The 26,405-nt window shown below is 54.5% G+C and overlaps 11 protein-coding genes across 11 annotated transcripts; 4 read left to right on the top strand and 7 right to left on the bottom strand.

Moving 5' to 3' along the window:
- Window positions 1-243: 243 nt before the first annotated feature.
- Window positions 244-987, top strand: CkaCkLH20_01742 (uncharacterized protein; the record flags this gene model as incomplete). The annotated part of the gene is made up of 1 exon (XM_038884461.1): window positions 244-987. One exon carries the CDS (start codon window positions 244-246, stop codon window positions 985-987), a length of 744 nt encoding a protein of 247 aa, XP_038750161.1.
- Window positions 988-1,558: 571 nt separating this feature from the next.
- On the bottom strand, window positions 1,559-3,052 carry CkaCkLH20_01743 (alanine racemase domain protein; the record flags this gene model as incomplete). Its single annotated transcript, XM_038884462.1, has 2 exons — window positions 1,559-2,755; window positions 2,861-3,052. The coding sequence occupies 2 exons, from the start codon at window positions 3,050-3,052 to the stop codon at window positions 1,559-1,561; spliced, it is 1,389 nt and encodes a 462-aa protein (XP_038750162.1).
- Window positions 3,053-3,899: 847 nt separating this feature from the next.
- CkaCkLH20_01744 (bicyclomycin resistance) lies at window positions 3,900-5,480 on the top strand (the record flags this gene model as incomplete). The annotated part of the gene is made up of 3 exons (XM_038884463.1): window positions 3,900-4,063; window positions 4,140-4,933; window positions 4,987-5,480. 3 exons carry the CDS (start codon window positions 3,900-3,902, stop codon window positions 5,478-5,480), a joined length of 1,452 nt encoding a protein of 483 aa, XP_038750163.1.
- A 240-nt stretch (window positions 5,481-5,720) lies between these two features.
- Window positions 5,721-7,307, bottom strand: CkaCkLH20_01745 (salicylate hydroxylase; the record flags this gene model as incomplete). Its single annotated transcript, XM_038884464.1, has 5 exons — window positions 5,721-6,143; window positions 6,216-6,297; window positions 6,392-6,707; window positions 6,763-7,114; window positions 7,197-7,307. The coding sequence occupies 5 exons, from the start codon at window positions 7,305-7,307 to the stop codon at window positions 5,721-5,723; spliced, it is 1,284 nt and encodes a 427-aa protein (XP_038750164.1).
- Window positions 7,308-9,470: 2,163 nt separating this feature from the next.
- On the top strand, window positions 9,471-10,479 carry CkaCkLH20_01746 (fumarylacetoacetate hydrolase family protein; the record flags this gene model as incomplete). The annotated part of the gene is made up of 2 exons (XM_038884465.1): window positions 9,471-9,665; window positions 9,877-10,479. The coding sequence occupies 2 exons, from the start codon at window positions 9,471-9,473 to the stop codon at window positions 10,477-10,479; spliced, it is 798 nt and encodes a 265-aa protein (XP_038750165.1).
- Window positions 10,480-11,062: 583 nt separating this feature from the next.
- Window positions 11,063-13,537, bottom strand: CkaCkLH20_01747 (uncharacterized protein; the record flags this gene model as incomplete). Its single annotated transcript, XM_038884466.1, has 4 exons — window positions 11,063-11,558; window positions 11,625-12,129; window positions 12,184-12,676; window positions 12,962-13,537. 4 exons carry the CDS (start codon window positions 13,535-13,537, stop codon window positions 11,063-11,065), a joined length of 2,070 nt encoding a protein of 689 aa, XP_038750166.1.
- A 1,650-nt stretch (window positions 13,538-15,187) lies between these two features.
- On the bottom strand, window positions 15,188-18,549 carry CkaCkLH20_01748 (uncharacterized protein; the record flags this gene model as incomplete). Its single annotated transcript, XM_038884467.1, has 11 exons — window positions 15,188-15,353; window positions 15,409-15,578; window positions 15,632-15,806; window positions 15,866-16,078; window positions 16,143-17,434; window positions 17,485-17,544; window positions 17,591-17,651; window positions 17,708-17,816; window positions 17,873-17,936; window positions 17,992-18,333; window positions 18,394-18,549. 11 exons carry the CDS (start codon window positions 18,547-18,549, stop codon window positions 15,188-15,190), a joined length of 2,808 nt encoding a protein of 935 aa, XP_038750167.1.
- Window positions 18,550-19,608: 1,059 nt separating this feature from the next.
- CkaCkLH20_01749 (Gpi16 subunit) lies at window positions 19,609-21,404 on the bottom strand (the record flags this gene model as incomplete). Its single annotated transcript, XM_038884468.1, has 2 exons — window positions 19,609-21,004; window positions 21,055-21,404. 2 exons carry the CDS (start codon window positions 21,402-21,404, stop codon window positions 19,609-19,611), a joined length of 1,746 nt encoding a protein of 581 aa, XP_038750168.1.
- Window positions 21,405-21,743: 339 nt separating this feature from the next.
- Window positions 21,744-22,608, top strand: CkaCkLH20_01750 (u1 snrnp splicing complex subunit; the record flags this gene model as incomplete). The annotated part of the gene is made up of 2 exons (XM_038884469.1): window positions 21,744-22,100; window positions 22,159-22,608. 2 exons carry the CDS (start codon window positions 21,744-21,746, stop codon window positions 22,606-22,608), a joined length of 807 nt encoding a protein of 268 aa, XP_038750169.1.
- Window positions 22,609-23,268: 660 nt separating this feature from the next.
- On the bottom strand, window positions 23,269-24,534 carry CkaCkLH20_01751 (uncharacterized protein; the record flags this gene model as incomplete). Its single annotated transcript, XM_038884470.1, has 1 exon — window positions 23,269-24,534. One exon carries the CDS (start codon window positions 24,532-24,534, stop codon window positions 23,269-23,271), a length of 1,266 nt encoding a protein of 421 aa, XP_038750170.1.
- Window positions 24,535-24,853: 319 nt separating this feature from the next.
- Window positions 24,854-25,330, bottom strand: CkaCkLH20_01752 (uncharacterized protein; the record flags this gene model as incomplete). The annotated part of the gene is made up of 1 exon (XM_038884471.1): window positions 24,854-25,330. The coding sequence occupies one exon, from the start codon at window positions 25,328-25,330 to the stop codon at window positions 24,854-24,856; it is 477 nt and encodes a 158-aa protein (XP_038750171.1).
- Between the last annotated feature and the right edge of the window lie 1,075 nt (window positions 25,331-26,405).

The raw sequence follows: 26,405 nt of genomic DNA on the forward strand, positions 1-26,405 counted from the left end.
CCTTTATCGGTCGGTGGAGGAGGAGGAGGGCTTTTTCAACACCAACAACGATAGTCCCCATCATCGCATACTTAAGGAGTGGTCTTGGTCTCCTCCAGAACACCATTCTTCTCTCATCATCATCAGCATCCTCACCCAGTCACTCCTTTTCTGGTTTCCAGCGCAAGCTCGTCATTCTTTACTTTACCAACCAACACCACATTCATTCCTTCTAATTCATATTCTTAATCCAAAACCGCAACCATGAGATTCTCCAACATCTTTGCTTTTGGCTCCATCTTCGCCTCCGCCCTGGCGGCCCCCGCCATCCTGGGCGATGCCGAGAACACCGTCTCCAAGGCCGGCGGCCTCGTCGGCGCCGAGGTCCCCAAGGTTCCCGAGGTTCCCAAGGTCCCCGTCGTCAACGACATCCTCAGCACCCGCGCCGAGCAGGTCGTCATCACCAAGATGAAGACCGTCGTCGTCGACTGCAAGAAGCACACCTCCGTCATCAACTCCACCGTCGAGGAGGTCTCCACCTGCAACTCTTGCGCCACCGCCAAGAAGGCCGACATCATCAAGACCGTCAAGAGCGAGGTCACCATCATCATCAACCTCATCACCACCCTCATCAGCGAGGTCACCGACCTCCTTGAGGACACCGTCGAGATCGTCGAGGAGGACAAGCAGCAGATCATTGGCCTCGTCCTCGAGCTCGTCTTCGAGATCATCTACACTCTCCAGCACGTCGTCAAGGTCCTCTCCATCTCCATCTTCGAGCTCCTCGGACCCCTTGTCTTCGCCCTCCTCTCCGTCATCGTCCACCTCCTTACCACCCTCAACGTCATCGTCGAGAACCTCCTCCAGATCGTCTTCGCTACCCTCGGCGGTGTCATCAACCTTCTCACCGAGGTCCTCTCCGGCCTCCTCCCCACCGTTCTCGGCCTTGTCGGTGGTGTTCTTGACAAGCTCAACCTCGGCGGCCTCATCTGCGGTCTCCTTAACTAAGTTCTTGCATCTTCTTTGCAGAGCCTAGGCACTTCGATTGGCGATGGGAGCATTAATCCGTAATTGTAGATGTTGGAGGAAGATGAACATGCTTAGAACATGCCATCAAAGGTCAGGATGCTCCTCGACACTACAATCACGGCCCATCTGCCTTTCACTTCTTTTGTATATGCAGCTTAGATATTGATACCAATTGAACAAGTTGTCTTCACATTAACCGACCGAATTGTGACTGCCTCACTGGCCTTGTGACTCTTGATATGAAACGAGCTTTGTTTGTAAACTTGATTAGTTGGTAATGAAGACTGCTTCTCATTTCCAACAAGTGACTTGTAAAGGGCGCAGTCCCTTTATGTTTGATCGCGTAGTCTGTTTTGTGAAACTAAACCGATATGTGGTCATCGCTGTGAAATGTCAAGCATTGTAGTACTGCTAAAGTAACTCGATCTTTTTCAATTGGTCTTAAGAGGATTTGTCTTTCGTGTTTGCTTCTAATGAAACTTGCCTCGCCTTGATTATCTGAAGTACCGTCCCTGCCAGCTTCACTATATCCGACTTTAGTAAACGTAGTCTACCATCCCGATGCGCGCACCCAGACATCCACCACCTTAGCACGGTCGCCGTCCACATCGGAATCAATCACCAGATACCATCCATACATCGCGCCTGCCACACATGCATGGTTGGGGTATATCCACACAGTCTTGCCAACATCAAGGGGTACTGCCGGCAAGCTCGCGGCGCTGTCATCCGAGCTGGTGTCCCACGTCAGAATCGAGTGTTCTTGGCTGATTCTACCGACTACGAGTCGATGCTTCGTTTCAACTTCCCTGGCGTAGGACTTGCGGCTGACGACGCCCCAGCCGCTGTATGACGGACAAGGCTCACGCCCAAGGCCAAGTACACCAACAGCAGCAAGAGCCTCGGGTTGTTCCCTTTCGCCGTTATTGTACACGCTGCAAACTTCAGCCGCAACGAAGACTGCGACCTCATCTTCGGCGTCGCCCAAGAAGGTCCGGGCGTGCGTGGAGAGTTGCTGGTTGTCGAGCACGGGGTAAACACCGGCGTGCAGCTCGAGGTTGACTCGGAAGCCGAGGAGCTCGCCCTTTGTGACTTCTTGAATGGTTCGGCGGAGGTGCTCGCTGTCGGGATTCTTTGACGCGTTCGCTCCTGCGATGTTCTGGACTGCGGTCACTTGCGGCGATGCCCCGACGCTGATGGTCAGTTGTTTCTCTTTCGAGAAATACTGCGAGTTGGTCTGAAGAGCATCGACGCAACCCCTGATTTCGCCGGCGAGGTTGTCCATTGCTTGCTTAGCGGTCGTGTCGGCATAGCTGAGACTGCTATGAGAGTATAGACCAATCAGGGTGGCCTTGTCATCAGTCTCAAGTTGCATGACCTTGCGAACTAAGTCGTTTTTGTTGAGACCTGCGGGTGGCAAGCCTGCCCGGTGGTATCCCGTATCAACCTTCAGGTAGACCCCTGCTGCAAAACCAGCCTGTTGAGAGAAGAGAATTAAGGCATCGAGCTGGTTCGGGTGATCGATCATGAATGTGATGCTGCCGGGGCTGAGCTCGCGTGCCAAGTCTGCAACGCGGCTTGCCTGCGATGGCGGCAGAGGGATGCCATAGAGAACGTTGACCTTACGGCCCTTCACTTGAAACTCTTTGAGAAGTGGTAACAAGTTTTGTAGTTCAGAGACAGTGGAAACTACAAGTTTGACATCTGTGGAGTCTTCTCCTACTTGCAGGCGAGCAAGCTCAGTTGTCTAATCTTAGAGAGTCAGCCATGGTTATCTTACCAAATGCCCCCATTTTAGACAGCCGCAGATCATAGATGACTCTTGTTTTCAGGCGACAGGGGACTTTCGCACCTTGTGAGTCTTAACATGAGCGCGAAAGCCCACTCCCAGAGCCTTCACAGCATCGAGCATGGACTTGCAATGCCTGCGAGTTTTCGCAACATCAAGGACCACCGCCGGCTTCGGGACGTCGTCAACATCTTTTCCGACATAGAATTGCCGAAGTTCATCCACCGACGGCAGCAGGCGTTGTGGGATGCTCATGGTTGCGGTTGGTTTCGGAACCAGAAGAGACAATAAGTTGCTTGTATGGCGTAATGGCAAGGGTCGGTCTCGTCCAATCGGCTTGATCAATTGATAGTGCACTTGTTATCAGGCCGGTTCTGGACTCTTTTTACGATCATTCCGTCGGGACTGGCTTGATGATATATCGCGCCCTTTGTCGGCCCTACTGTCGGAAGGGCGTGTTTGACGCCGATGTCAACAGCGGCATGTAGAAGCCGCGGGGGATACTTCTACCGCCGGCGGCCGGCCGGAGTGGTTTAGTGGGGCGACATCGGAGACCGACCCCGCACTTGTCCGAAAGCGGAAGTATTGTACGGCCAATTGACGAAACATGTTCCACGGCACACTCAACGGTGTTACTGGCATTCAGGGGTCTCAGGTAAGGTTATGATATCTTACACAGATTCCCGAGACATTCTACTTGTGGTCAACATACATATACAGCTTAAGAACAGCCAACTCCCGTAGCATCCAACGATGGATTTGAAGCGACTATTTGCACGAGCTGCAAGATAGCGGACATGCCGGACGTCACGTGTAACATTGGACAGGCGCCAGCCCCTCGGCCGGCGCCGGCGCCCCGCTATTGCCACCCACCCCGGCCATCAAATTTTTGTCTGACAAAAGGATCAAGCGCGTGGGTCGAGCACGCAAAAAGGCCTTCGGCGGACCTCTGTTCCTTTCACTGATCAAAGGTGCAGCTGCTGCTGCCCACTGCAACCGTCTCCAGTCTCCGCCGCTGATTTCTCGTCAATCGCTCGTCCAGTGAGCGATCGTCGACTTCACTTCCCAAAGGCCCCTTTCCGTGACCAGCAACGCGACGAATATGACGGAGAGCCAACCGCTGCTGGAGGACCCTCTTTGCGAGGAAGATGTCGCGAAACACCTGCTGGATTTCGATCCCAATGGCGACCCCGAGAACCCGAGAGAATGGCCGACGGCGTTCAAGTGGACCATTGTCGGTCTTTTGGCATGCATGGCCTTCACCGTGTATGAACTGCTGCCCCCGGCTTAACTTTTAGCCTGCAACTTGACTTTCCAGCTTCAAATGCTAACTCGGTGACAGAACCTTCACTTGCATCTCCGTCGTGCCGATCGCCGCTCACATCATCGGTGACCTCGACCACGATGACGGCACCAACTCACCCGCGAGCGCTCTGCTCGTCACCATCTGGGAGCTGGGTGAGGCCGCGGGACCTCTTCTCATCGCGCCCCTCTCGGAAATCTACGGTCGGAAGCCGGTCCTGAACGCCGCCAACATCCTCTTCGTCACGGCTACCGTCCTGGCCGCCCTCAGCACCAGCACGCCGCTTCTCATCGCCGCCCGCGCCCTCACCGGACTCGCTGTCGCCACCAACGTTCTGAACCCCGCCATCATCGGGGACATGTTCGAGGCCGACCAGCGCGGCTCTGCGATCAGCATGGTCTCCCTCGCACCTCTCGTCGGAGGCGCCGTCGGCCCCATGATCAGCGGCGCAATCGCGCAGACTGTGGGCTGGAGGCGCGTTTTGTGGATGAGCGCGGGACTGGCTGCTGCTTGCGAGGTTCTCTTCCTGTTCTGCTTCAGGGAGACCTACAAGATGACCATCCTTAGACAGAGGGCTGCCAACGCGCAGCATGAGTCCGGGGCTCCGCTTCACCCGGCCGGCGTGGATGACCACAAGAGCATGATCAAGCTCTGGGAATCCATCAAGCGGCCCGGCACCGTTCTGATGAAGTCGAGCGTCTTGCTTGCCATGTCATTCTTCGGCTGCGTTACCTTCGCTTACTTCTATGTCATGTCAATCACACTGCCGACCATCCTCCAGGACGTATATGGCTTCTCCCCAGCGATGACGGGCCTTTCGTTCATGTCGTTCAGTACGTTCCCCTACTTTCTACCCCGATGACGAACCCGGTCTAACGAAATATAGGTGTCGGTTCCTTCATCAGTGTCCTTGTCAGCAACTTCAGTCTCGATCGGATCTACATCAAGCTCCGTGGCAACGATCCAGTCGGACGCCCGGAGTATCGACTGCCGCTTCTACTTATCGGGGCTTTCGGTTTACCCCTGACCATCATCGCCTACGGCTGGATCACGCAGTTGCAGCTGCATGTTGCGCTACTACTGCTGTCCGTCGCGATGCAGGGCTTCATGATGCTGATTTGCTCTTTGCCTCTGTCCGCCTACGTCGTTGACGCGTGCGGCATCTACTCCGCATCCGCCATGACCGGTGTCATTGTCACGAGATGCTTGGCAGGCACCTTTCTGCCTCTTAGCACGGGCCCTCTGATCGAGTCTTTCGGACACGGCTGGGCGTTCACCATCCTGGGAGGCGGCATCATCCTCCTTGCCCCCATTCCCATTGTCGTCATGAGATACGGCCACGTTTGGCGCCAGAAGTCCGAGTACACGAGAGACGCTTAAGATGTTACGATGTAATGAGAGCACTATGACGCACGTATTACAGTCTTGGAACGGGATCATGCTCTACGAGGAAAATTTTTGGAATTCTTCATGTACTAATGACTCAACTCATGGCTAGGTGCATTGCCGGTTGGTACCTAAAATATTCGTTAGATTTTTCATAGGCGTTAATGCCATTATCTGCTTCGGGGTTCATTTCACCACCCTCTTCATCGCCGACACTGTAGACATCAGCAGACCTCAGGTCCGAGCCGCATTCCACTTCTCAAACGCCTCGACAGCTTCAGCGACCGAATCGTGGCCCAAAAGTTCCCTCTGGTAGTCCAGATCGATCCACCGCCAGCCCGTGGGCGACAATCCATCTGCGAGCTTGGCACCTGCCATCTCCGCATCTCGCGCCCTTTGCTCGGGTCCGTCCGGTATCTGATACCATTTCTGATTCGATTTTGCGCCTTGGACGTTGACGGTGGTCCGTGACTTTCGCAGGGACTCGTACAGCCGCAGCACCTCCGGAATCAACTCCGTCGGGTTTCCTTTAGAAGAGGCTTTAAGCAGGCCCAGGAGTTTCCCGAGAACGGCCCCGTCTTCGACTGCCATGGCTGCCCCTTGGGCCTGGTATGGGAGACTTGGATGACAGGAGTCGCCTAGGAGGGCCACGCATCCCTGGTTCAGTTAGTAGGTGACTCGACGGGCTTCCATGTGTGAGGACAGCCGCAGAGTAGGTATAGATCATACCTTTGTCCAAGTCTCCAACTCAGGATGCGTGCAAAGCTTCCACTTTTGTACTCTCGATATGCATGATATCAGCTTGGTAAGTCTGCAGCGGTCAGTCAGACGTGACATGCAGTAACCGGTATCTCCGATCCGTGCTGAGAGACGCTAAGTGGTTCGGAGATTAGAGGTGAACCTACGTCTCGTCCCAACCTTCATAGCTCTGTCTCATCTCACCAACATCTCCTTCGACGTGTCTTTGCCCAGGCGCCATATCATCGGGTCTGAGCAGAACGAGATTGAACTCCTTTCCTTCCCTCACAGGATAGAACACCGTATGCTTGCAAGGCCCCACCCAGACGGTGACTTGCTTCCGAGCACAGAGTTCGTCGATGCTGGGGTCTTTGAGACTCTTGAGGTATTCCAGTGGGAACGTTGCTCGGTACGCCAGATCTCCCGTCTCGACTGCCGGTGACGGTGTTCCAAGGAGCTGGTTTCGACATATTGAGTACAGGCCTCTCCAAATCAGCACACGTAGTCTAGGGCTCGAGGCAGAACAACTGATACTCACCGTCAGCACCAATGATTACGTCTCCAGAGACATCATCACCGTCCTCGAGCCAGACGGTGTTAGACTCAAAGTCGATTCTCTCAACATCCATATCCAAGCACAAGTCCACACCGAGCGATCTGCAGGTGTTCCACAAGACGGCATGGTAGTCGGCCCTGTGGATGACCATCCACACATCCCCGTACTCCTCCTTCGACTTCTTCGCGGAAAGCGAATAAAGACGTTTACCGTCGGCGTACCGCCTCAGCTCCATCTCGTCGATGACGACAGCGCGCTGCAACACCTGATCCAGGAACCCCAGCTGGCGAGCCACCCTGGTCCCGTTCGGGGGCACCTGGATACCGGCGCCTATCTAAAATCCCAGTCGGCACGTCAGCGGAACAAGCTTCAATCCCACGGAAGAAGCCGAGCCACGGCTCACTCTCGTGACTCACGGGCACAAGTCTGTTCGCCCTCTCGAGGACCACGACCTCCAGTCCCTCCCTCCTGCACGCAATCGCACAGGCGAGACCGCCCAGCCCCGCTCCGATGATGAGGACCTTCATTTTGCGTCGGCGATTTTGGCGCAATCGGTTTCCCGGGAGCACGGAATTTTCCCCGGGTTGGAAGATGCGGAGGAGAGATCTGGCGTATGTGGCACTACGAATGCGAAGAGGAGGAATACGCATGCGAGATAGCGGCGCCGCGCTGCCCCGCGCGGCCCGAAACCCACATCGGTAGCGTACCCGCTGCGCAGCAATGTCATCGGGAACTCTAAACCGATCTTCCTTCCCCACCTCCACACCGGTAAGACGTGGACGAGAAGACGAAATGAGGTAGCGGAAAGACCAAGATGTTTGCCGAATTCCCGTGGCATGGAACCAAACCCGCCTCTTGGAAGGTCTGTGGCTCGGCCGATTCGGGTGGCTTGAACAGCCCGAGTGTCTGTTTCTAAAAGCCTAATTCCGATCACTTACACAATGTTAACGAGATAAGACTCTGTTTCTTCTCTTTGTTCTTTTGCTTATTGAAGGGAAGATCAGTCGAGCTGTACCACGCTCTGGCTCATGAAGCTGCGACCCATACTGTTCTATTCTTTTGCGACATGTGTTTGCGGGAAGCAGTACGACCTATCCGGCCAGATGGCTTACACGCCTGGCCGATGTGAAGTCAAGGCAGCAACGACATGAAGACAATTCAGACTAATCTCAACGTAATAGTCAATTCAGTAGGTTAATTAGCCCGTATACTTCTTTCATACCTCCTCTTCGCAGGTTGCGTTTCGGTCCGCGGACCCGTGTGTGCAGCTCAGGGAACTCATGACTTCCCCAACACCGTGATGTTGAACCTGATTCGCAGATACTATGTGTCACTCCACTAAACTGCTAGATCCCCCTAGGCTTTGGCTTACCGAGCACAGATCTGTGTATATCAGATGGATCCAGACGGTTCTGCGCGGTATCTGCCAAGGCCAGTGACAGCTACTAGAAGCCACCGTAGCTTCAATTTAGGTGTTGAGAAATAGGATGGCATGAGACGCACATCACTTTAGTAGACTGTCGTCATTTTCTTCAAAAAATACGCACACGATGTCAGCCACTGGTGGTAGAAAGATGTTTGAGGGTAACTCAACGACATACCCACGACAATTCCACAGGTTGCTAAGGCACTCACTTGAACATACATCGGAATTGGTGTAGCCCGTAGCGAGAAACCGTTATGGCGTACTGCGACGTCCTCGAAACAACAAGTTCGGACTTGTCATAGATCAGGTTGGGAGTGGCGATAGATTACAGCATACAATCCATAATCCTCCATCTCCGTCGCAGAAACATTCTGGCGTCGGCAAGACTGTTACACCGACTCGTTATCAAGTGGCCTCCAGCAGAGGTATAATCGAGATTCACAATGTGCCACGGGGCTTACAAAAGAATCGTTGGAAGTCGCTGCGATTTGCTTACAGGCCGAGCTCCGGCCCCGTGTCTCTCTAAGGCTTGGTATCCAGAGCAGTTCTCGTAATGTTTACTGAGCTTCGGAATCCGAGGAAGAAAGATTAATTCGGAACTCCGAATACGCCGTACCTGGATGCCGCAGAACCTCCGCTCATATCGAGATCTCACGCCCACCATTCCCAAAGAGAAATGGGAACACATAATCCATCCAGGAACAACGGTTTTGGGAATAGCCACAAGACTGTATGATGACTGATTCTTGATCACAAGAGACGGGCTCCTCGGGGTGGCTTGTCGGGGTCCAGAGTCGTGGAGGCATAAATCCAGCCCTACCATCCCTGCGGCTGATCCGATCTTCCCGTAGCCCTTGCCCCTCGACGTCACGCCACACAACGCCCGCGGGAAGTGGAGGTTTAACTCTCTCCATATATCATATTCCCCTTAATCCCCGGCTACCTAATCGGGGAATCGAATCACCTTCAGACGAACGTCGCCGAGCGCGGGCGTGCGTGCGGGTGCGGGCACGCGGCTCTTTCGCACCTATCTCCAGTCCGTCCTGTCCGCGGGATTCCACGATGTCCAACAACCCGCCGTGGCCCCTTTTTAGCCCGGGGCACCCGACGGCTTGGTCGGACGCCTCTGCAAGGCAGGCACACTCAAATCAGTAGCTTTGATTTCTTATCATACCGCTTATGTCCGTTCCATATAGGCCTTGACCTTCGGATTTTATATAACGTTTACGTCTTCGTTCTCGTTACCCTCCAGGATTGGCCCTAAATGCCGTTCATCGTCGAGAAGAGAGTGGCTCTACCCCGTATGGCTTTCCAAGCCCTTGTGCGATACAATCACCACGGACAAGTTTTCTATGGCAATCTTGTGCGGAGAAGCAGGAGCGGTTATGTGATCGAACGACTGGGAGGGAATGTTGATGATGGCTTCATTAACACCAATGTGAGGGACACAGTGACGAAGGTGAGAGCACAAATTGAGATTAAAAGGGCAGAATTTGAAGGGATTGAACATGGAAACTAACAGGCGTCGTCAGCTCCTGTGCCCTTTGGATAAAACTCCAGGAATTGTTTGTCTTGGCCTCAACTTCATGCGTTACGCAGAACAAGCAAATGTGAGGAAGAGAGGCCTGCTTTCTATATGTTGACTTAGTTCATAGCTAACAAACCTGAAGCTCCCAATTGCCTCGTACCCAATAATCTTTACGAAACCTCCAGACGCCCTTTCCGGGCCCAACGATCCGGTGAAAGTCCACCCCGATGCTCAAAGTCATTTAGACTACGAAGGAGAGCTTTGCGTGGTGATTGGCAGAGACGCGAAGAACGTATCAGAAGCCGACGCATTAGATTACGTGCTGGGTTACTCCGCCGGAAACGACCTCACGGCTCGCAACTTCCAAGTCCCCGACGCTTCTGGGGGGCAGTATTCATACTGCAAATCATTCGACGGATTCGCGCCGATTGGGCCAGCCATTTGGTCGCCTACCGTTGTCCCCGACCCGCATGCGCTGCGCTACCGTACGACTGTGAACGGGAAGGTGGTCCAGGAAACATCGACCTCGGACATGATTTGGACCGTGGCGCAGGTGATTGTTCACCTGTCGCGTGGCACGACGTTACGAAAGGGGACTGTCATAATGATGGGGACGCCGGCAGGTGTGGGTTACTTTCAGGGGAAGTTCCTGAAGGATGGAGATGTTGTGGCAGTTGAAATCGACGGGCTGGGGAAGATCGAAAACAAGATTGTTTTCGAGAAGCCAGAGGAGATGGACTTATGAGGATCATGCTGTGTCGATTTCAGGCCACGGTAATGTGACCGTGACTTTGATGATGATGAGAAACGACGGCCTCTTACGTCTTATTTTTTGGATGTATGATGAATTTTTGAATTGGAGGCGTCTCAACGATATACGAACAGACATGAGGTAGGGATTGGAAATATTGAGGGGGTCTACGTACGACTTTGTAACTTATCACAAGGTATAGATTTCTTTGTCAAAGAAATGTTAGGAACTTCTTGTTTTGTTTGTAGCATAGTTTCTAGGTTATGCACTTGGGCTTTCGACCCTTTGCACCACAATACACAGTTTTGCTTGGCAATGTCGGTATCAAATCATTTGATGTAAGTGAAGCTGTCTAACTGCATAGTATGGCTGTTTTACAGTAGACCGACATCTCTTTTAAAGTTCTGCAACCACAGAACTACATCAGCGGGTGTCTGATTCCACGGGTCGGGCCTATTTCATTAGTATCCGTCTCGTTACGGGCCATATTTTAAGTTATAGATGTCAAGGTCTTTCGCAAAACACCGTCGGAATGCGCAGAACCTTCAAGAACCAAAATGGCAAAGCGAAAAATAACTTACTCGTCATAAATAATCCACCTAGCCTGGTGTTTGATCTCCTCGTCAGTTGGGACGTGGCAGTTAGGGTTGTTGGGAGACATCGTGCTCTTCACGAAGCGAGACAGCTCCCTTGCAAGATGCAGATATCTGTTGTGGTCGTTCAGGAAGAACGGCATTCCGTTCCCTCGGGGGCGTTCGTACTCTTGAAGCGACTGGCCAGACCCCGCAAAGAGTGTTTGTGCCATTTGTTGCCGCAAATACAAATCCTCCGTAGCTTCTGGGGAGCCTTGGGTTGAAAAGATGGCAGGTGTTTGCAAAGAGGTCTTGTGCGAGGTAGTGGTCTGGAGAGCCCCATTCGAATCTAAGAATGGCGGCACTCCGTCCGCTTCAAATCCCATCTTCTTCAGACCCTGCATATCCCCATTGAAAAAGCTCATTAATTCACTGGGAGAGTTTTCTGAGAGTCCGATTGGAGGCTCCCCCGCAATATCTTCGTATGACGACTGCGTGCTCCTTCGGCGAAGAGGACCGATCCATGTTGTCGATGATTGTATCGTTCGAGTTAGAAAGCCTACAAACCTGCTTGAAGGGTTTCCGGAGAATTCGTCAACGCGGCGTAGAATAGCGCAGGCTTCTTGCTGGATCTCCTTATCCGAAAGAGGCAAGCCTATGCCATCATGCAAACCGACGTGGCGGCATAATTGGGACTCAAGCTGGCACCCTTCAAAGATGTCGGACTTCCCGTTGATCTTGAGCTGGCTCAGGCGTATGTCAAGCAGCTGGTTCATGGGGCGCAAACGAGCCCGCGCCGTTATCTCGGTCGAACTCATGAAAACATCCCTGAGCCAGGAAGGCGACGGAGAAGAAGTGGCCGCGGACGAAACAAACTCTGCGCCGAAGATGATGCTGCATCCCTCGTGAATGAGCTCGTCATCGGATGGCAAGCTGTCCCGGTTCTCGTAATAGTTACGAACGTAGTACTCCACTTCAAGCTTGAGGAGCTCGTAAGCGCTCGAGGCCGTGTCGGCTGGCCCGACGCTCGCGGTGAACGGGACGGGACCGCATAATTCAAACTGGATCAAGTCTTGTGTCGACAATCATCAGCAACAGATCCAAAAAGAAACCGCAAAGAACTTACATGGCGGCATGGCTTTATCTAGGATCTCCAAGACTGAAGGCTCGAATCCCCAGTCTCCCTTCCAATCTCCCACCGTACTCCCATTCTTGAAGTGATCCGCAAGATGATCCCCTCTGTCTGCCCAGGTCTCGAACTTTGCGTCGCAAAAGCCGCATCTCGAACGAATCTTACTTTTCGTCGTCTTCCACTTCTCCATCAGCGGAGTCATCTGCTTCGACCCATGTACGAGTTTCAGATGTTGCCGGAGATGATCTTTGCGGTAGAACGTCCGGTCCTGGAATGGCCGCTCTGAGCAAGCAGCGTGGTTGTGTTCGTCGACATGGGACTTGCTGGGACCAGGCTCCTCGCAGTAGACGCATATCTCACCCTTTTCAGGATGCTCTTCTGTAGCACCATTTGGACAGCAAACCCACTCTTCGAGCGAGAGGTGAAGAGACTTCTCGTGCCGCTGCCAGTCGTATTTTGTCCTGAACGTCTCCGTGCAGAAGGTGCACTGGTAAGTGTTGCGTACTCCTAGCAACCGACCACGCCCACCCTGTTGAGCCTTCGCAGTCGCACGGCGTCTCCGCCTGCTTGAGAACTTGTTCGAACCTTGTGATCCATCGGATCGTCTTGTTCGGTAAGAATAAGCAGAGTTATCCGAGCCCCTGCTTGAGAGAGACGTTGCGGCGCTACTGTTGGAAGAAGCGTGTCCGGAGGACCTTCCCGGAGACCGAGAACGACTCGAAAGGCCCGAATACCCAGATGATGCCGCTACGGCTCGACTAATGTCGGAGACAAGTGCGGGCTCGTGCTCGGGCGGGGAGTGCTCCCATCGCTGCATGGGGTTCATGAGCTCCAGAGGCATCGGCGTCGGCCGCCGGGTTGGGATCTCGACGGCTCCGGTTGTCGTCTCGGTCCACGACGGGACTTGCGCGGAGGACGCGGCGTACGACCGAAACTTCCTTCGACGGCGAGTGTTGGCGAACCAGTTAGTGATCTGCTGCCTTTCCAACCCCGTCTGGTTTTGCAACCTGTCGATGTCTTTCGGCGTCGGGTAGGGGTGTCTTTCATGGTTATCGAACCAGGTCCTCAAGACTTTGATCGCGCCAGAAGTAAATCGGCTGCCGATTTTTGATGGCAAGGTCACTGAAGGCTCCCGCGGTTTTGTAGTGCTCGCCGCAGGCACTTCGTCGTCGAATGTCTCGGACAGGAGAACGCCGCCGGATGCGCTTGATGCAGGGGACGCAATGCCGCTGTCGAATTCGTCCTGGATCCCACCGGGCAAATCGTCGAAGCCGGGATCAAGAGGCAGTGAGCCAAATGGATCAAATCCAAAAGCCATCTCTTCGCTGTGCTCCTGTGCGGAAGACATTACGTTGAGTCCGGTGAACCGGTTCTGGTCACGTCACTGAGGCAATCACTCATGCAAAGGCGTACGTCTCAATTGAAGAGGCAATCGGTCGCACACAGTTGCAATCATGAAGTTCGAGAATGAGAGCAAAGCGCAAAAAACTATCTCCAGGCGAACGTGATCAGATGAGAGAGAGCCAATACCGGCCGATGCCGGATGAGCGGGGTTTTTTGGGGCTTGTCACCGAAGGGCGGAACAGGAACATGGGGGCTTGACATTGACATGCAAGATCCTTCCGCCCTGAAATGACGCGCTAATCAGCGGATTGGTTAATTAGACACAACGGTCTTATCTCTAAATGATCTCTTCATACAAGTTTCAATTCCTAGTTTTTTGGCCCACTCTCAGACCGCATGTTACCGAGTTATTCGAAAGTTCAAAGAGCGTTCTGCCTAATCGTGCTTCTTTTGCATCAATCTCCGTGAGGTCCCCGAGAGATGGGGCCGGGAGGGGCCGTTGTGGGTCACGGGGTAAGCCCGACGGTCTGGGTGTTCCTGAGTGATGGACAGGGCGTCTATGAAAGAGCCCGTCATAGAGTTCCATTCCCCTGAGAGCCGGTCCCAGGCATTGCGAAATCGCCTTTTAAGCTTTAGCGTCCTATCTTAAGATAACTCTTCCCCGCTGATGAACACCAGACATTCTTCATCGTACAAGTCCGTGTCGGAGCTTGTTCCGCGTTTTAAGCACCAACGGCCCCTCATCGCCGAAAAACCTTACCGGCAGATAGGTGGTCACCGAACACTCCATCTCCATGATATAGACCGGGGTTTAGTATTCAGACCTCAGTATCCGGCGGGGCGCCGAGGAGCGCCGGAGAACACCACTTCGGACGGTGGCCCAACAATCAATCATCCCAATTCTCACAGCATGAATACGACGTATACAGACAGAATTTATGGTACTTCTGCGCGAGTTTTAGCAGCGCAACCGACATGGCCTTCACGAGCTTCGCCGTCCTCGGGATACAGAATGCGTTTCCATGAACGCCGAAATCGCAAACGCTCCCGGGAGTTACAGTTTCACGATTTCAGAATATTGAATGTTAAATGTGTACTCGCTGGGTATGGCCAGATATCAATGACCAGATTATAAGGGTGGCTGCATTGCATTGCGCGGCATATCGCATTTGTTGTATTTGTTATAGTTTCACGATGGATCCGATCTAGCACATCTCCTTCCGTGATTTCCGAATGAAGACGAGGCCGAGTTTTCCGAGACATGACCCGAGACTTCCGTTCCGTCATCGCGAAGCCCGATCCCGATCGGCCCCGACCGGCGCCGGTCTCCTCGGACTTGTTTGTTTCACCTTCCAGATCGCGCGCCGCAGCATGGATATTCATCGATCAGGATAAAACACATGCATTTAGAATTTGAATAATTGACAAGCTGAATTCTGTGTAAAAGAGAGATAGCGGGTCAAGAGAGAGAAGAATAGGGTTTGGGAAGCAGGCCCAGCACGATGTTTACCGGTCCGGGCAATATAGACGCGGAGGGATTTGAAGAGCGGGAAACGATTCACCCCGTAGTCATGCCTCGATGTGAGGTGAATAGACTGGTCAAGCAACCGAGACGGTGTACCACATCGCCTCCATCGCCCACGCGACGAAGCACTCAAAGATTCGGGGCATACAACGGCACCCGAGGCGACATCCTCTTGGCCGAAAAGCCGTCGGGAAGAGTGTTGTTGTTGCGAACAACCTTGAAGTCTCTGGTATAGATATCCCAGTGATCGCTTCGCTTAGGATCGCCAAAGGGGATCAACGCAGCGACGCGCATCCTGTCCGCTGCAGTAAGTATCAAGCAAGGAAGACATTCTGCGAAGGAGTACTTACGTGTAATTGCCAGGTTTGATTTTGAGGCCGTCGGTGAGTCTTCCGAGCCACCAGAAACGGTAGGCCGTGTATCCGTAGACGTCCCGAGACAGCTCGGTCAGCGGGCCCCTGATGATGTCCATCTCGCTGTGGAGCTCAGGGTCAAAGTAGGGGTAGAACCACTCATTGTCCTTTGGGCGCGATCAGCTTCAAATCACCAATGATGTGCGGAGGTTTCCCATACCCAGGGCGCAGCCATGCCGACGTAGCCTTTCTCGCCTGCAACGGGCGGGTAAGTCCAGTCTTTTTCCTTCCAGCCCCTTTCGAAGATGTCCCATCGGATGATTGGAGCGCCCCAACGGACCGTGATGAAAAGTCTGGGGAAGTCTTGCTTGGAAGGGTCGAGATCGAAGGAGAAGCTATGGGATTGTCAACTGGCTTGCAGACAGACTAGTGCCAGGGGATTGTGGGAGCATACGTAGGCTTGTCCTCTATCCTGGTCATGTTCTTTGAAGACAGTATGTAGGGGAAGTCTTCAGTGAACATCTGTCTAAAGTTCTTCTGGATGTCAGAGCCGACACCCATGTACGGGACCGTGAGATTCTCGCCATTGGACCCGCTGATGAGGATCTGGCCACTGTACACCGGCATTGCCGTCTGATTGAGGCCTTTAGGGGGCTTGAAGTGGAAACTAAGTAAGCGGTCAGTCACTAGCAACAAAATTGTGGATTCAAGAAAGAAAAGAGAGGACGTACGTTGCCTCCTTGGTCTCGCCAGGCCCAACCGTAAACTCGCCCTCGGGAAGCGTGACATCAGGGACCATATCCATCGGGGTATAAGTCCATGATGCTCCCGGGCCCAGGTTGAAGCCCTCAAAATCATTCAGCGCCTCAAAGCCTCCAGCCGCTTGAAGGGTGAAGTTGTACGTTATGGGCGTTGTGCAGTTGTTGGTGATGTTTACCCGGTGGCAAGACTCGAAGTGAGCGGTGTCGTTCAGCGCAAACTTGGCGCCCCAGGAAAGCTCCGTACGGTAGTCCAATATCTTGGTGGCATTGACTAGCCCGTTGCCGAGCTGGAAGACCGGGGCGAAGGCGTCATAGTCGGAGCTGTTGAATCCATCGTGCCAACGAACGGCACTGCCGCTTGCCATGATCCGGGCGGACAGCTTCTTGCCGAAGCCGCGGCCGTGTTCCCATCTTCCGCCGTACTTGCTGATGTAGAGCGCCGCGATACCGGCCACGTAAGGGGTTGACATCGACGTGCCGGACTTGACACCGAACTGGCCATCCAGCACGGTAGAGAAGATGTTGCTGCCAGGCGCCGCTATGTCGGGCTTGATTTCGAGGTCGTAGAGGCCGCCCAGGGATGTGAAGGCGGAGGCAGCACCGCGAGGGTTTTTCAAGTTGATGAGAGGCGCCTTGGTCTCGTTGAAGAACCTGACTGTGACGTTGACGCCGTCGGCGATGGCCTGGGTAATCGCGACCCCCTCCTCGTGTCCCATGACCCCTTCGACACCACGGGACAGCCAGTCGTTGGGCATCGGGTAGAGCTTATCATCGTTGAAGAACAAGACGTGTTCAGCGCCTGCAGCGTACAGGATGTACCGCTTCATTGATCCATTGCAACCGCCTTTAGGGACCACCACAAGGCGACCAGCAAGGTCAGCATCCGGGGGAACAAACCCGCAACCGACCGTGACATTGTTCGGGTCGTCTGATATCGTCACTACCCGCAAGGTTTCGTTGGTGGGGAAGTTGTGAAGAAGAGATCCGTGGAAGAAACCCCAAGTTGAGGTACTGGTATGGTTGCCGGTGTCGAAAGTGACCTCAAACGGCATGCCCGGCACATAGTCTGGCTCCACGGAAGCCACAGCGAGGACGTTTCTTCCGGACATGCCGTTGTCGGGGAAGAAGAGACCACTGTCTCCGTCGTTGCCGGCAGATATGGTGACAACCAGACCCTGATCGACCAAGCGAGAGGCAACTTCAGCCCAGGCGTTCGAAGCAAAACCTCCCCGACCTCCAATGGAAGAAGTAATAACATCAGCCTGGGGAAATGTCAGCAATGATCTCTTCAATGGTATGGATGGACACATACTCCATCGGCATGCGCCCTGAGGAAAGCATCGATCAGCGTTTCCTCATCCGTAGAGCCGCTCTGTAATTTTGTTAGCGTGCATCTCGAACATGGCTCGAGAACTCACATCGTCATCACCAAACACCTTGTAGGACAAGATGTTGGCTTCGGGAGCAACTCCTTGCCAGCTAAACTCACGTCAGCGAAAGCCCGAAGTCTATATGATATTTCTGCCAGAACATACCCATCTGTCTTTCCTGCGATGATCCCGCAGACGTGGGTTCCATGGCCGATGCTGTCGATTTCCATCGGATCGTCGTCCGGGCGCTTGTCAGATCCAGGGTCAGGCCAACCTGGGACGAATGTTAATAACTCCAGCAAATGTGATGGAGATTCATGAGTCTCCTACCTGATCCACCAACCAAGTCATATCCACCGAGGATCTTGAAACCGGGCCCGATACCACCACCAAGCTGCATCGTAAATGAGTCCGATGTCCCTCAAACGGGGGACCATATACCAACTTACCGCGGGATGGTTGTAGTCTACACCGGCGTCCACGATAGCCACAGTGACGCCTTTGCCGAGAATACCGGCCTCGTGCAGCTTGTCGACTCCGGTCATGCCGTGGATGGAGTAGTTCGCAGCGGACGTGTGGCTGTCGAACGTCTTGCCGTTCATGACCGACGCCATTTGGACTTTTCTCGACTGCCACACATTGCCGACGTTCTGCAGGATCCTGAGAGTGTCTGCGTTGTCCGTCGTGGTCTCGACACTGACACCGGTGAAGACCTCACTCTCGAAGGTCTTGAACAACTTGATGCCCTCATGATCCGCTAGTTCTGAAGTCAATCTGTCCAAGGCCGAGTCCTGTGTTGTATATCATCAGCATATCGTGAAACCCAGTCTCAATTAACAACAAATACTCACTTTTGAAAGCTCAAGAATGAATCTCTTCGTGCCGCCAATGCGAGACTCCTTCGGCGAGGCTCTGGGCACGTTGAAACCGGCTGCGCCTGAAGCCAGCAGTGACAGAACCCCCAGAACAGATTTGAGACTCATATTGACAGGAACGAGCTTGGTCATGAATCTGCTCTGTGACATGAACGGAGAAGAACACAGAATCACTTGGATGCCGTGTTTACATATGGACCGACGACTTGGCGGATGTTGGCCCCGACGGATGCGCCGCGTCAGGAGGCCGTGTACGATTCCAGGGTCGAGGGAACCTGCATTTTCCCATCGTTCAAGGACCCATGTAGTAACAAACAGCAATCTTAGGACACCCGACAAACAAAAGACTCAGGGCTACTGCAGGTTAATACTGCAGGCTGGCGGACCCGGGAGATCTTCATGGCGATTATAACAAGACGACGAAAATGACCGGGGCCATTGCAATGAATTGATATTCAGTGGGCTGACAAGCTCTCCGCGCGCCAGACTCACTAGGCGTCTTGACGACCTTGCAGACTAGTCTGTGATTCGAACCGTTGAGATTGCGTAAAATAGAGACTGCGGTGGCTTTCTGCATCCGTTCCCGAGTTTCATGGCACTAGTTCCCGCCCATGGCTGACGGAGATGCCGTCGGACTCGTCAGCAGCTGTGGAAGCTGTGAGCCGTTCCAAATGATGATCCACGAGACGGGGAAGCATGCGTTGTCTAGATGGACAGAGATCACCGCAGGAGAATGCGAGTGTCGAATACATACTCAGATGAGGACGAAGAGTATGACAGATCCGGTCTCGCGTTTGCTGGCTACGGGATGGGCAAGGAATCGGACGATGTCGACGCCGAGAAATCTGTCGCACACGTGCACTTGGTACACGACGTGCTACGTGATTCCCGTCAACTCGCGGCCTTCATCCGTCTGCCAGGAAAAAAGTCGGAAACGGGTTCGAAGCAGTACCTCGTGCGAACTTGCGATTTCCCGTAAAGATACCCGAGACATAACGTGGTCCCTGAGACGCGCAGCGGACCGTTGCAGTTGTCCTTGATTTCATAAAATTTCCGAGCGGGTTGCTAAATTAGCGGAAACAGCCTACGAAGACAGTCCCGTCTTCGAGAAGAGAGAGGCACGCGGCAGGAAAGAACGAAGGGTCGCAGCAGCTGTATGTAAGCGAGATCAACGATAAAAAACATGCTTCTTTATTTCTTTCCCGAAACTCTTCCCTTGAGTTTGCCCAATAATCTGCCCAACTTGGCTTTGAGCACAGGGCTTGGGCCTTCGTCGGCGCCGACGAGTCTCCGAACTAAGATATTGTACATGCCGCCGAAAGCGAGAGCGATCGCGGTTGACGTGAAGATGATCACGTTATAAGGCATGCTGAAATCCGGTGTCGGGAGGTTCAGCAGCAAAGTGGTTGTCCGCGTGCTCTGGATACGTGGGCTCAGAGTCGTAATCACTGCCGCAGCAATATCGAAGCCGCGGTTTGCGTCAGGGGGGTATTCTGTGTAACGTAGAATGGACTTCTCGAAGTCATATGTGAGGAAGACGGTGGAGGCGGGAGGGATGCGCATGCGCAGTTCCAGTTGCGTGCCCCTGGCTCGGTCGACGGCAGGGCGGTAGTAGATATCCTCGATAATCGAGGGCTGAGAGCCTGATGAACCCTCGATTCGGGCGTTCAGGGTGTGAAGGTACACCCTCATGAACCAAGGCAGAGACTCCATGTAGATGAATTCCACTTCGGTATCTTTGCTAGGGTTGGTGAGGATAGCCTGCATGCCACCGTGTTCTTGGCCGTGCCCGGTAAAGCTGCGTTCGGCGTAGATGAGAGGGGTAGAAGGCGCAACAAGCTCGTTGGCAGCGTCATGGCCTTCTTTAGTCTCCAACGGAAGAACAATCTCCAGCTCAGACTCTGGGTCGAACTTGAAGCACCGCGATGCCCCGTTCGGGTTAAGGAGCTCTTGAGCACCGCCAGATGTAAAGACGCCTCTGGAATGGGGAACCTCGATGCAGACAGGCGGCACGTCGCCATCAGTAAGAGGGCAAATGCCCTTGACGGGCTTTCCAAACAGTTGGGACAACGTCCAGTCTTGACCGAGCGTGTAGCTGACAGGATAGCAGGTATCATCAGAATGGTAGGGCTTCGATGTATCGCACTTGAGCTCGTGACCGGGCGGAGGACGGGGGATTGGGTTGTCTCTGGGGCGCTTGGAGCGGTCGATGTCCAGAACCATGTCGATTGTCTGCTCAATTTGCAGCACGCACTCCTGGCCGTCGGGGCAGACGGGCTTGATATCGATAGCCATGCTCTGGAAGGAGGAGTCGAATAGCTTGTGACCGTCCAACAAGCTCGATATGCCCGCCTTGCCCTTGCAAGGAAGCAACTTCAAGAACGGAGTGAGGTTCTCGGTGCAAACCACTTCTTTCGGAAGGACGCCGTGCAGAAGCTGCATGTTCGGTATGGAGGCTTCCGGGTGGTCGCCCTCGGGTTGGAATGACATGACCGGTCGTGTAGTTCGAGTTCCGTCGACGAAGTTCAGCGAGGCGCAGAAGAGGCCCGAAAGGGCATTGGTAAGCGTCAACCACTTCTGGTCAGCCCTGTCAATCCGTTAGCATCAATTGCGCCCCGTGTGAGGCGAGAACCATACTCTTCATCCGTCTCTGCCTCCAGCCAAGCCCACAGCTCCACGCCCGTTCCGCCCTCACGTTGGCCATCCCACGGCCTGCTCCCCCAGCTCTCGGCGTCCCATCGCCCCAGACTAAAACGCAGATGTAACTCGCGGGTGCCGGCGTACTGCAAGATCTGACCCAGGGACCGGGGGAAGTAGCGGAAGTTTTGCGACTCGAAATCGGCCAGCGAGGTGTTGGACCGGAAGTTGAAGCTCGCCAGCAGCGCGGAAAGGGGCAGCGGTCGGAGGTTCAGCTGCTCGTGGTAGTCCGCGGCCGTGCCAAAGGCAGCCAGGCACAAGAAGACGAGGCCCGCCAGGAACTGGCGCATTTTTGGAAAAGGAATCGCGGCCCCGAACAAGAAAAGAGAGTGACGTCTGCTGGCTTTCGCTCTCCCCTGCTCGGCACAGCGCATGGATGACCTAGGTGTCGAGTCGCGAAGGGTGGCTACCTGGAGGGACCGGAAGAGCGGTGGATGGCGGCAGAACCCGCCCTTACGTAACCCAAGCTTCGGTTTACCCTTGAATTCAGCATGCAGCAAGCTCTCCACATTCCGCCCCAAATTCCATTCCCGCGCGCGTCACGCTTTCTTCAGAGCTTCGCGATTCTTCTCAGCCTCGACAACCCGATATCGCTTCACCAACTCCATACACACGACCGACACGAAATCATGGCCGCCGAACAGAGGAAGCTGCTCGAGCAGCTCATGGGCAACTCGGCCACCACGCGATCAGCCTCGCTATCCATGACCGACCCTAAGGTTTGCAGATCTTTTCTCGTCGGCACCTGCCCTCACGACCTCTTCACAAATACCAAGCAAGATCTGGGCCAATGCCCGAAACAACACTCGGAAGCCCTGAAGGCGGAGTACGAAGCACTCTCTCCCCAGGAGAAGCAAAAGCACGGCTTCGAGTACGACTACATGCGCGACCTCCAGAAGTACATCGACGACTGCAACAGAAGGATAGATTCCGCACAGCGCAGACTGGAGAAGACTCCTGACGAGATCAGACAAACCAACGCTTTGGTATGTAAAGAATCTGACCCCTTCTTTCTCGTAGAAATGTGACTGACATTGGGCGCAGCTAAGAAGCATCTCCGACCTCTCCTCGACGATCCACAACGGCACCCTCGAAGTCGAAATCCTCGGCGAGATGGGCGAGGTCTCCCGCTCGATCGACGAATTCTACCGCGTGCGCCAGGCACAGCAGACCAAGCTGGACCGCGAGAAGGAGCTGAAGTCGCTCTCCGACAACTCAGGTCCCTCGGGTCACCAGAAGCTCCAAGTCTGCGACGTCTGCGGTGCCTACCTTAGCAGGCTGGACAACGACCGTCGCCTGGCCGACCATTTCTACGGAAAGATGCACCTCGGCTACGCGCAAATGCGAAAGACGTACGAGGCGTTCCCGAAGGAGTTCCGGCAAGGAAGGCGGGCGCCTGTAGACGACGACAACATGGGCGGCGGACCGAGGGGACCTCGCAGTGGCGGCGGCTACCGCGGACGCGGAGGCAGGGGCTACCGCGGTGGATGGTAAAATCCCGAATACTCTCAATGCCAGATATCGGCTTAAAAAGACGCCCCATCGAGCTGCCTCAGGACTCGAAGATATGCACCCGCCGAACGGCAAGAACAGAGTGGCCCGTGGAAATGGAAATACCGCCCGCCCCTTTCGCGACGGCATTCTTATCATGGGCCAGTTCCCGACTTCGAAAACCGTACTTCGGCCCGACTGAAGACGTAACTTGCGGTCTTCTTCAGCATTAATCAGTATCAGAATGCACAGCAACGTGGGTGACGAACCGCCGGAGTTCATTGTTGTCCATACTAAGTCTTTTAGGCCTCGAATTCGGCGTCGCAACATAGCGCAGGCCATTATGGCCAGAAGGTGGACATGCGTTCGTGTTTGAAGGAGCTACGATCAGACAGTCCTCGGCACGTCATGAGTAGGTTCGCTGATGAAGATGAGAGGGCGACTTCATGTATTTTATGCTCATAGGGGGCTTCTACATTTTGAACTACCAAGTGCCAACTCTGCAGGACGCAACGCTGAAAAGGCGCACAATAATTTACGCCAAAACTTGTGCTTTTCCCCAAGCGATACCCAAAATGCCGTGTCGCTGTGTTGTAATCCAAAAATCGCTCCTAGGACACCGCATTCCTCCTGGGCTCATTTGATCTTCCCCCAGTAGGCCTCCTAAGCCTTTTCGTCACTCTTCATCCTCGCATCAAGTGCCTCCATCTCGTCATCCCACCTGCCGAGAGGTGACAGGACAGGAGGCGAGGTCTCTCCGGCCTTGCCAGTGCTGGGCAGAGCAGGAAACTCGTCGGTAGTGATGGCTGGCGCCTTGGGTTTGGGAGCGGGTGGCTTAGCATCGCGGGCGCCGTTCGACGCGGGGTCTCTGGGCTCGAATTCGCCGCCGTATCCACCACGACCGCCTCGTCCACCCCGGCCCTGGCCACGACCCCTGCCACGCCCGCGACCACCCCTCCTGTCATCGCGATCATACCTGTCGCCGTCATCGCCCTCATCAGCATACCTGCTACCAGAGAGTCCAGAAGAGCGCGCTCCCCTGATACCACCGTTCGCGCCACGGAAGCCCCTTCTCTCCTCTTCCGCAGCAAGCGCCTCCTTACCCTCGTCCCAACCGCCCTCCTTCAAGCTCATCGCCTTCAGCTTCCTCTCCCTGTTCTTAGCGCGCTCGTCGTCCATTCGCTTCCTCTCCTCCTCGCCACGCTTCCGCTGCTCGGCCTCGGCCTGCTTGCGCTTGCGCGCCTCCTCCATGCCCCGCGCGTAAGCCTCGGCGTGGCTACGCTCGTCCTGCTCCGCCTTCTCGAACTTGCGCGTCTTCTCCGCGTTGAGAATACGCATCTGCTCCATCTTGGCTGCCAGCTCCGCCTCGGTCAGCTTGGTGCGGGGGTTCGCGCCGGACTGCAAGCGGGCCTCGGCGTTCAGCGCCGTGTTGCCGCCACTGGGTGCGGAGGGCGCATGTTGCGTCTTTTCGCGGGGCGCAGCGGCGGCGGGCGCGGGAGAGCTGCTCTTGTTTACGGGCGCCGCGGTTGCGGGAGGAGGGGCGGGTTGTGACTGGGCGGCAGGACCGGTCGGCGCATCGGGAGGTGCGGTGTTGTTGGTGGTCGCGGCAGGAGCAGTCGGCGCCGGGGGTTGTTGGCGGGGCGCACGCGGGGCAGGCGCAGGCTTGTTATCTGCGAATCTCGAGTTCGCAAGACCACCTCGAGGGGCGGTTGGAGGCCGCGACTTGGGTTGTTGAGGCTGCTCGACGGGCTTTTGGGGTGCCGGTTCGGGTTTGGACTGTTCGACTGGTGGCGGTGTCGCGACTGCGACGGGAGGGGGAGGGGGTGGAGGGGCGACTTCGACTGTCTCGATGGGTTGAGAGTCAGTTACGGGCTCGAAGTCGTCGAAGAAGAGGTCATCATCTGTGCGGCCACCAAATTGGTCGTCCATGTTGAAGGTAGTAGATATGGGTATCAATGAAACGAAAAAGTAGTTTGCAACTAGCAATTGGAGCTAACAAAAGGATGGTGATGTTGACTCGAAGAGCTCTCTGTGTTGGATTGGAGGACAAAGAGCTATGTCGAATTGGGCAAGTGGGGTTCCCTAGTGCGGACAGGATTGGCAGGGGATTCGGGGCAATCCCGGCCCGAGGAAGCTACAGTTCCTGCACGGCTTCTCGCACTGCTCTTCCCAAGGTGAGATACATGTCCATTTCTTCTTCAACTCAGCTGTCCAGTATCCAGTCAACAAACCCTTTATATCTCTTGGACTAGTTTTCCAAGCGACGAATCAACTCGTCACGCAGAGCTTCATAGCTCTCCAACAACGGAATGCCAAACCTGGAGCACACCACCTGAACGTTTCCCCTCTTCTTGTAGCCCTCAGGGCACGCAACGATGACCTTCCCTGACCGAGCGCAGAGACCCAGCTCGAGTAAGCTGATGTGAGCTTCCGTCCCGGCTTCGAAGTAGACAATGATGATGTCGGCTCGTTCCTGCATCTCCAATTCCCATTGCGTCTGCTCCCTGAACTTGGTGTCGGATATATCCTCCCTCCAGGTGCTGTCCCAGTCGGGCCGGAATGGGTTGAAGATGGTCACGGGCAGGTGAGATATAGACTCGGTCAGGCCCTTGCGCCAGTCGCCTTTGCTGGTGGTTCCGGCGAGGAAGACGCTTTTCTGTGTTGAATCTGTTGCAGGCGGCTTACTCAGAGGCGTGATAACTTGGCTCGGCGGAGATGAAGCCATGATGCTGATGTGCAGGATGATGATGAGGAAGATTCTCGGAGTGATGCTTGATGATGTGGATAGTTACAATCAGAAGTAGGTAACTTGATCTTAGCAGCGAAATAGCATTTGATGCTGTCAAGTCAAGAAAGCAGCCAGCCTTACATCGACCGGCGGTCATCAAGAAGCGCCTCCATTGGTCATGACCCGCTGCGGGCATTGCCTAACCCAACTTATCGAGCCAGTCCAGCGTTTCTTAGTGGCCCAAACTCACGACCAACATCGCTCATGTCCGCCTCTAAATGTGAGCTAACGTTCGCCGTTTTAAGTTACCTAATCGCAGCAAACCTCCGACATGTTAGAGTTCCGAAAAAAGTGTTGTAAGGATTGGAACCGACACATTTCTTTCTGCTTTTCTGCTTGCTTCAGGACAAATTAATAACGGAGTCTAACCAAGACTCGTCAGGATTCAAGCAAACCAGCGAGTGGCCTATCGGGAGTTGAGCGGAAGACCACCTCAACAAAGACCCCTGCGCCGCTTGAACGGCGCTCCGTTTGCGTCCCCCGGAGCATGCGTGTTTCCCTCCAATAGGGCAGACGCCGGTGAGCTTCTCGGAAGATCACCATACGCACCCTAGTTTGGGGCGCACTGCAGCCGCTATCTTGCGGTGAACCGGTCCAGCCACGCGGCTGTCTTCCCGCCGTTATTCGCTTTTCGTGGGAAAGGAAGGTCCCGAGAGCTGTCTCAGCCTAGGGTGCCACTTGGATCCAACGTATGAAGACGAGAATGAAAGGCACCTTGGCGTCCCAGGCGGGCGTCCAGATATTCAGTGGAATCACGCAACCGATCTCGGCCCTGCGGATGACCCTTAAGTCGCCCTGGCCGCCATCTCCTAATCTCGTTTCTGAGCCAGATCATACCTCGTTGTGTTTCTTTTCGAGCCTATTTTGCTGGTTGACTCGATTCCGCAGCATATGATACCATCCCCTCCAATGTTGCGTCATGAAGCGGTGAGGGAGACAAAGCGTCCAGAGCTTCCGTACAAATAAAGAGCTCTCCACCGAAGTGAACAAGAATAGCTCAAGGAGCCACCCA

Source organism: Colletotrichum karsti, assembly GCF_011947395.1.
Source record: "Colletotrichum karsti strain CkLH20 chromosome Unknown Scaffold4, whole genome shotgun sequence".
Classification (NCBI taxonomy): Eukaryota; Fungi; Ascomycota; class Sordariomycetes; order Glomerellales; family Glomerellaceae; genus Colletotrichum; species Colletotrichum karsti.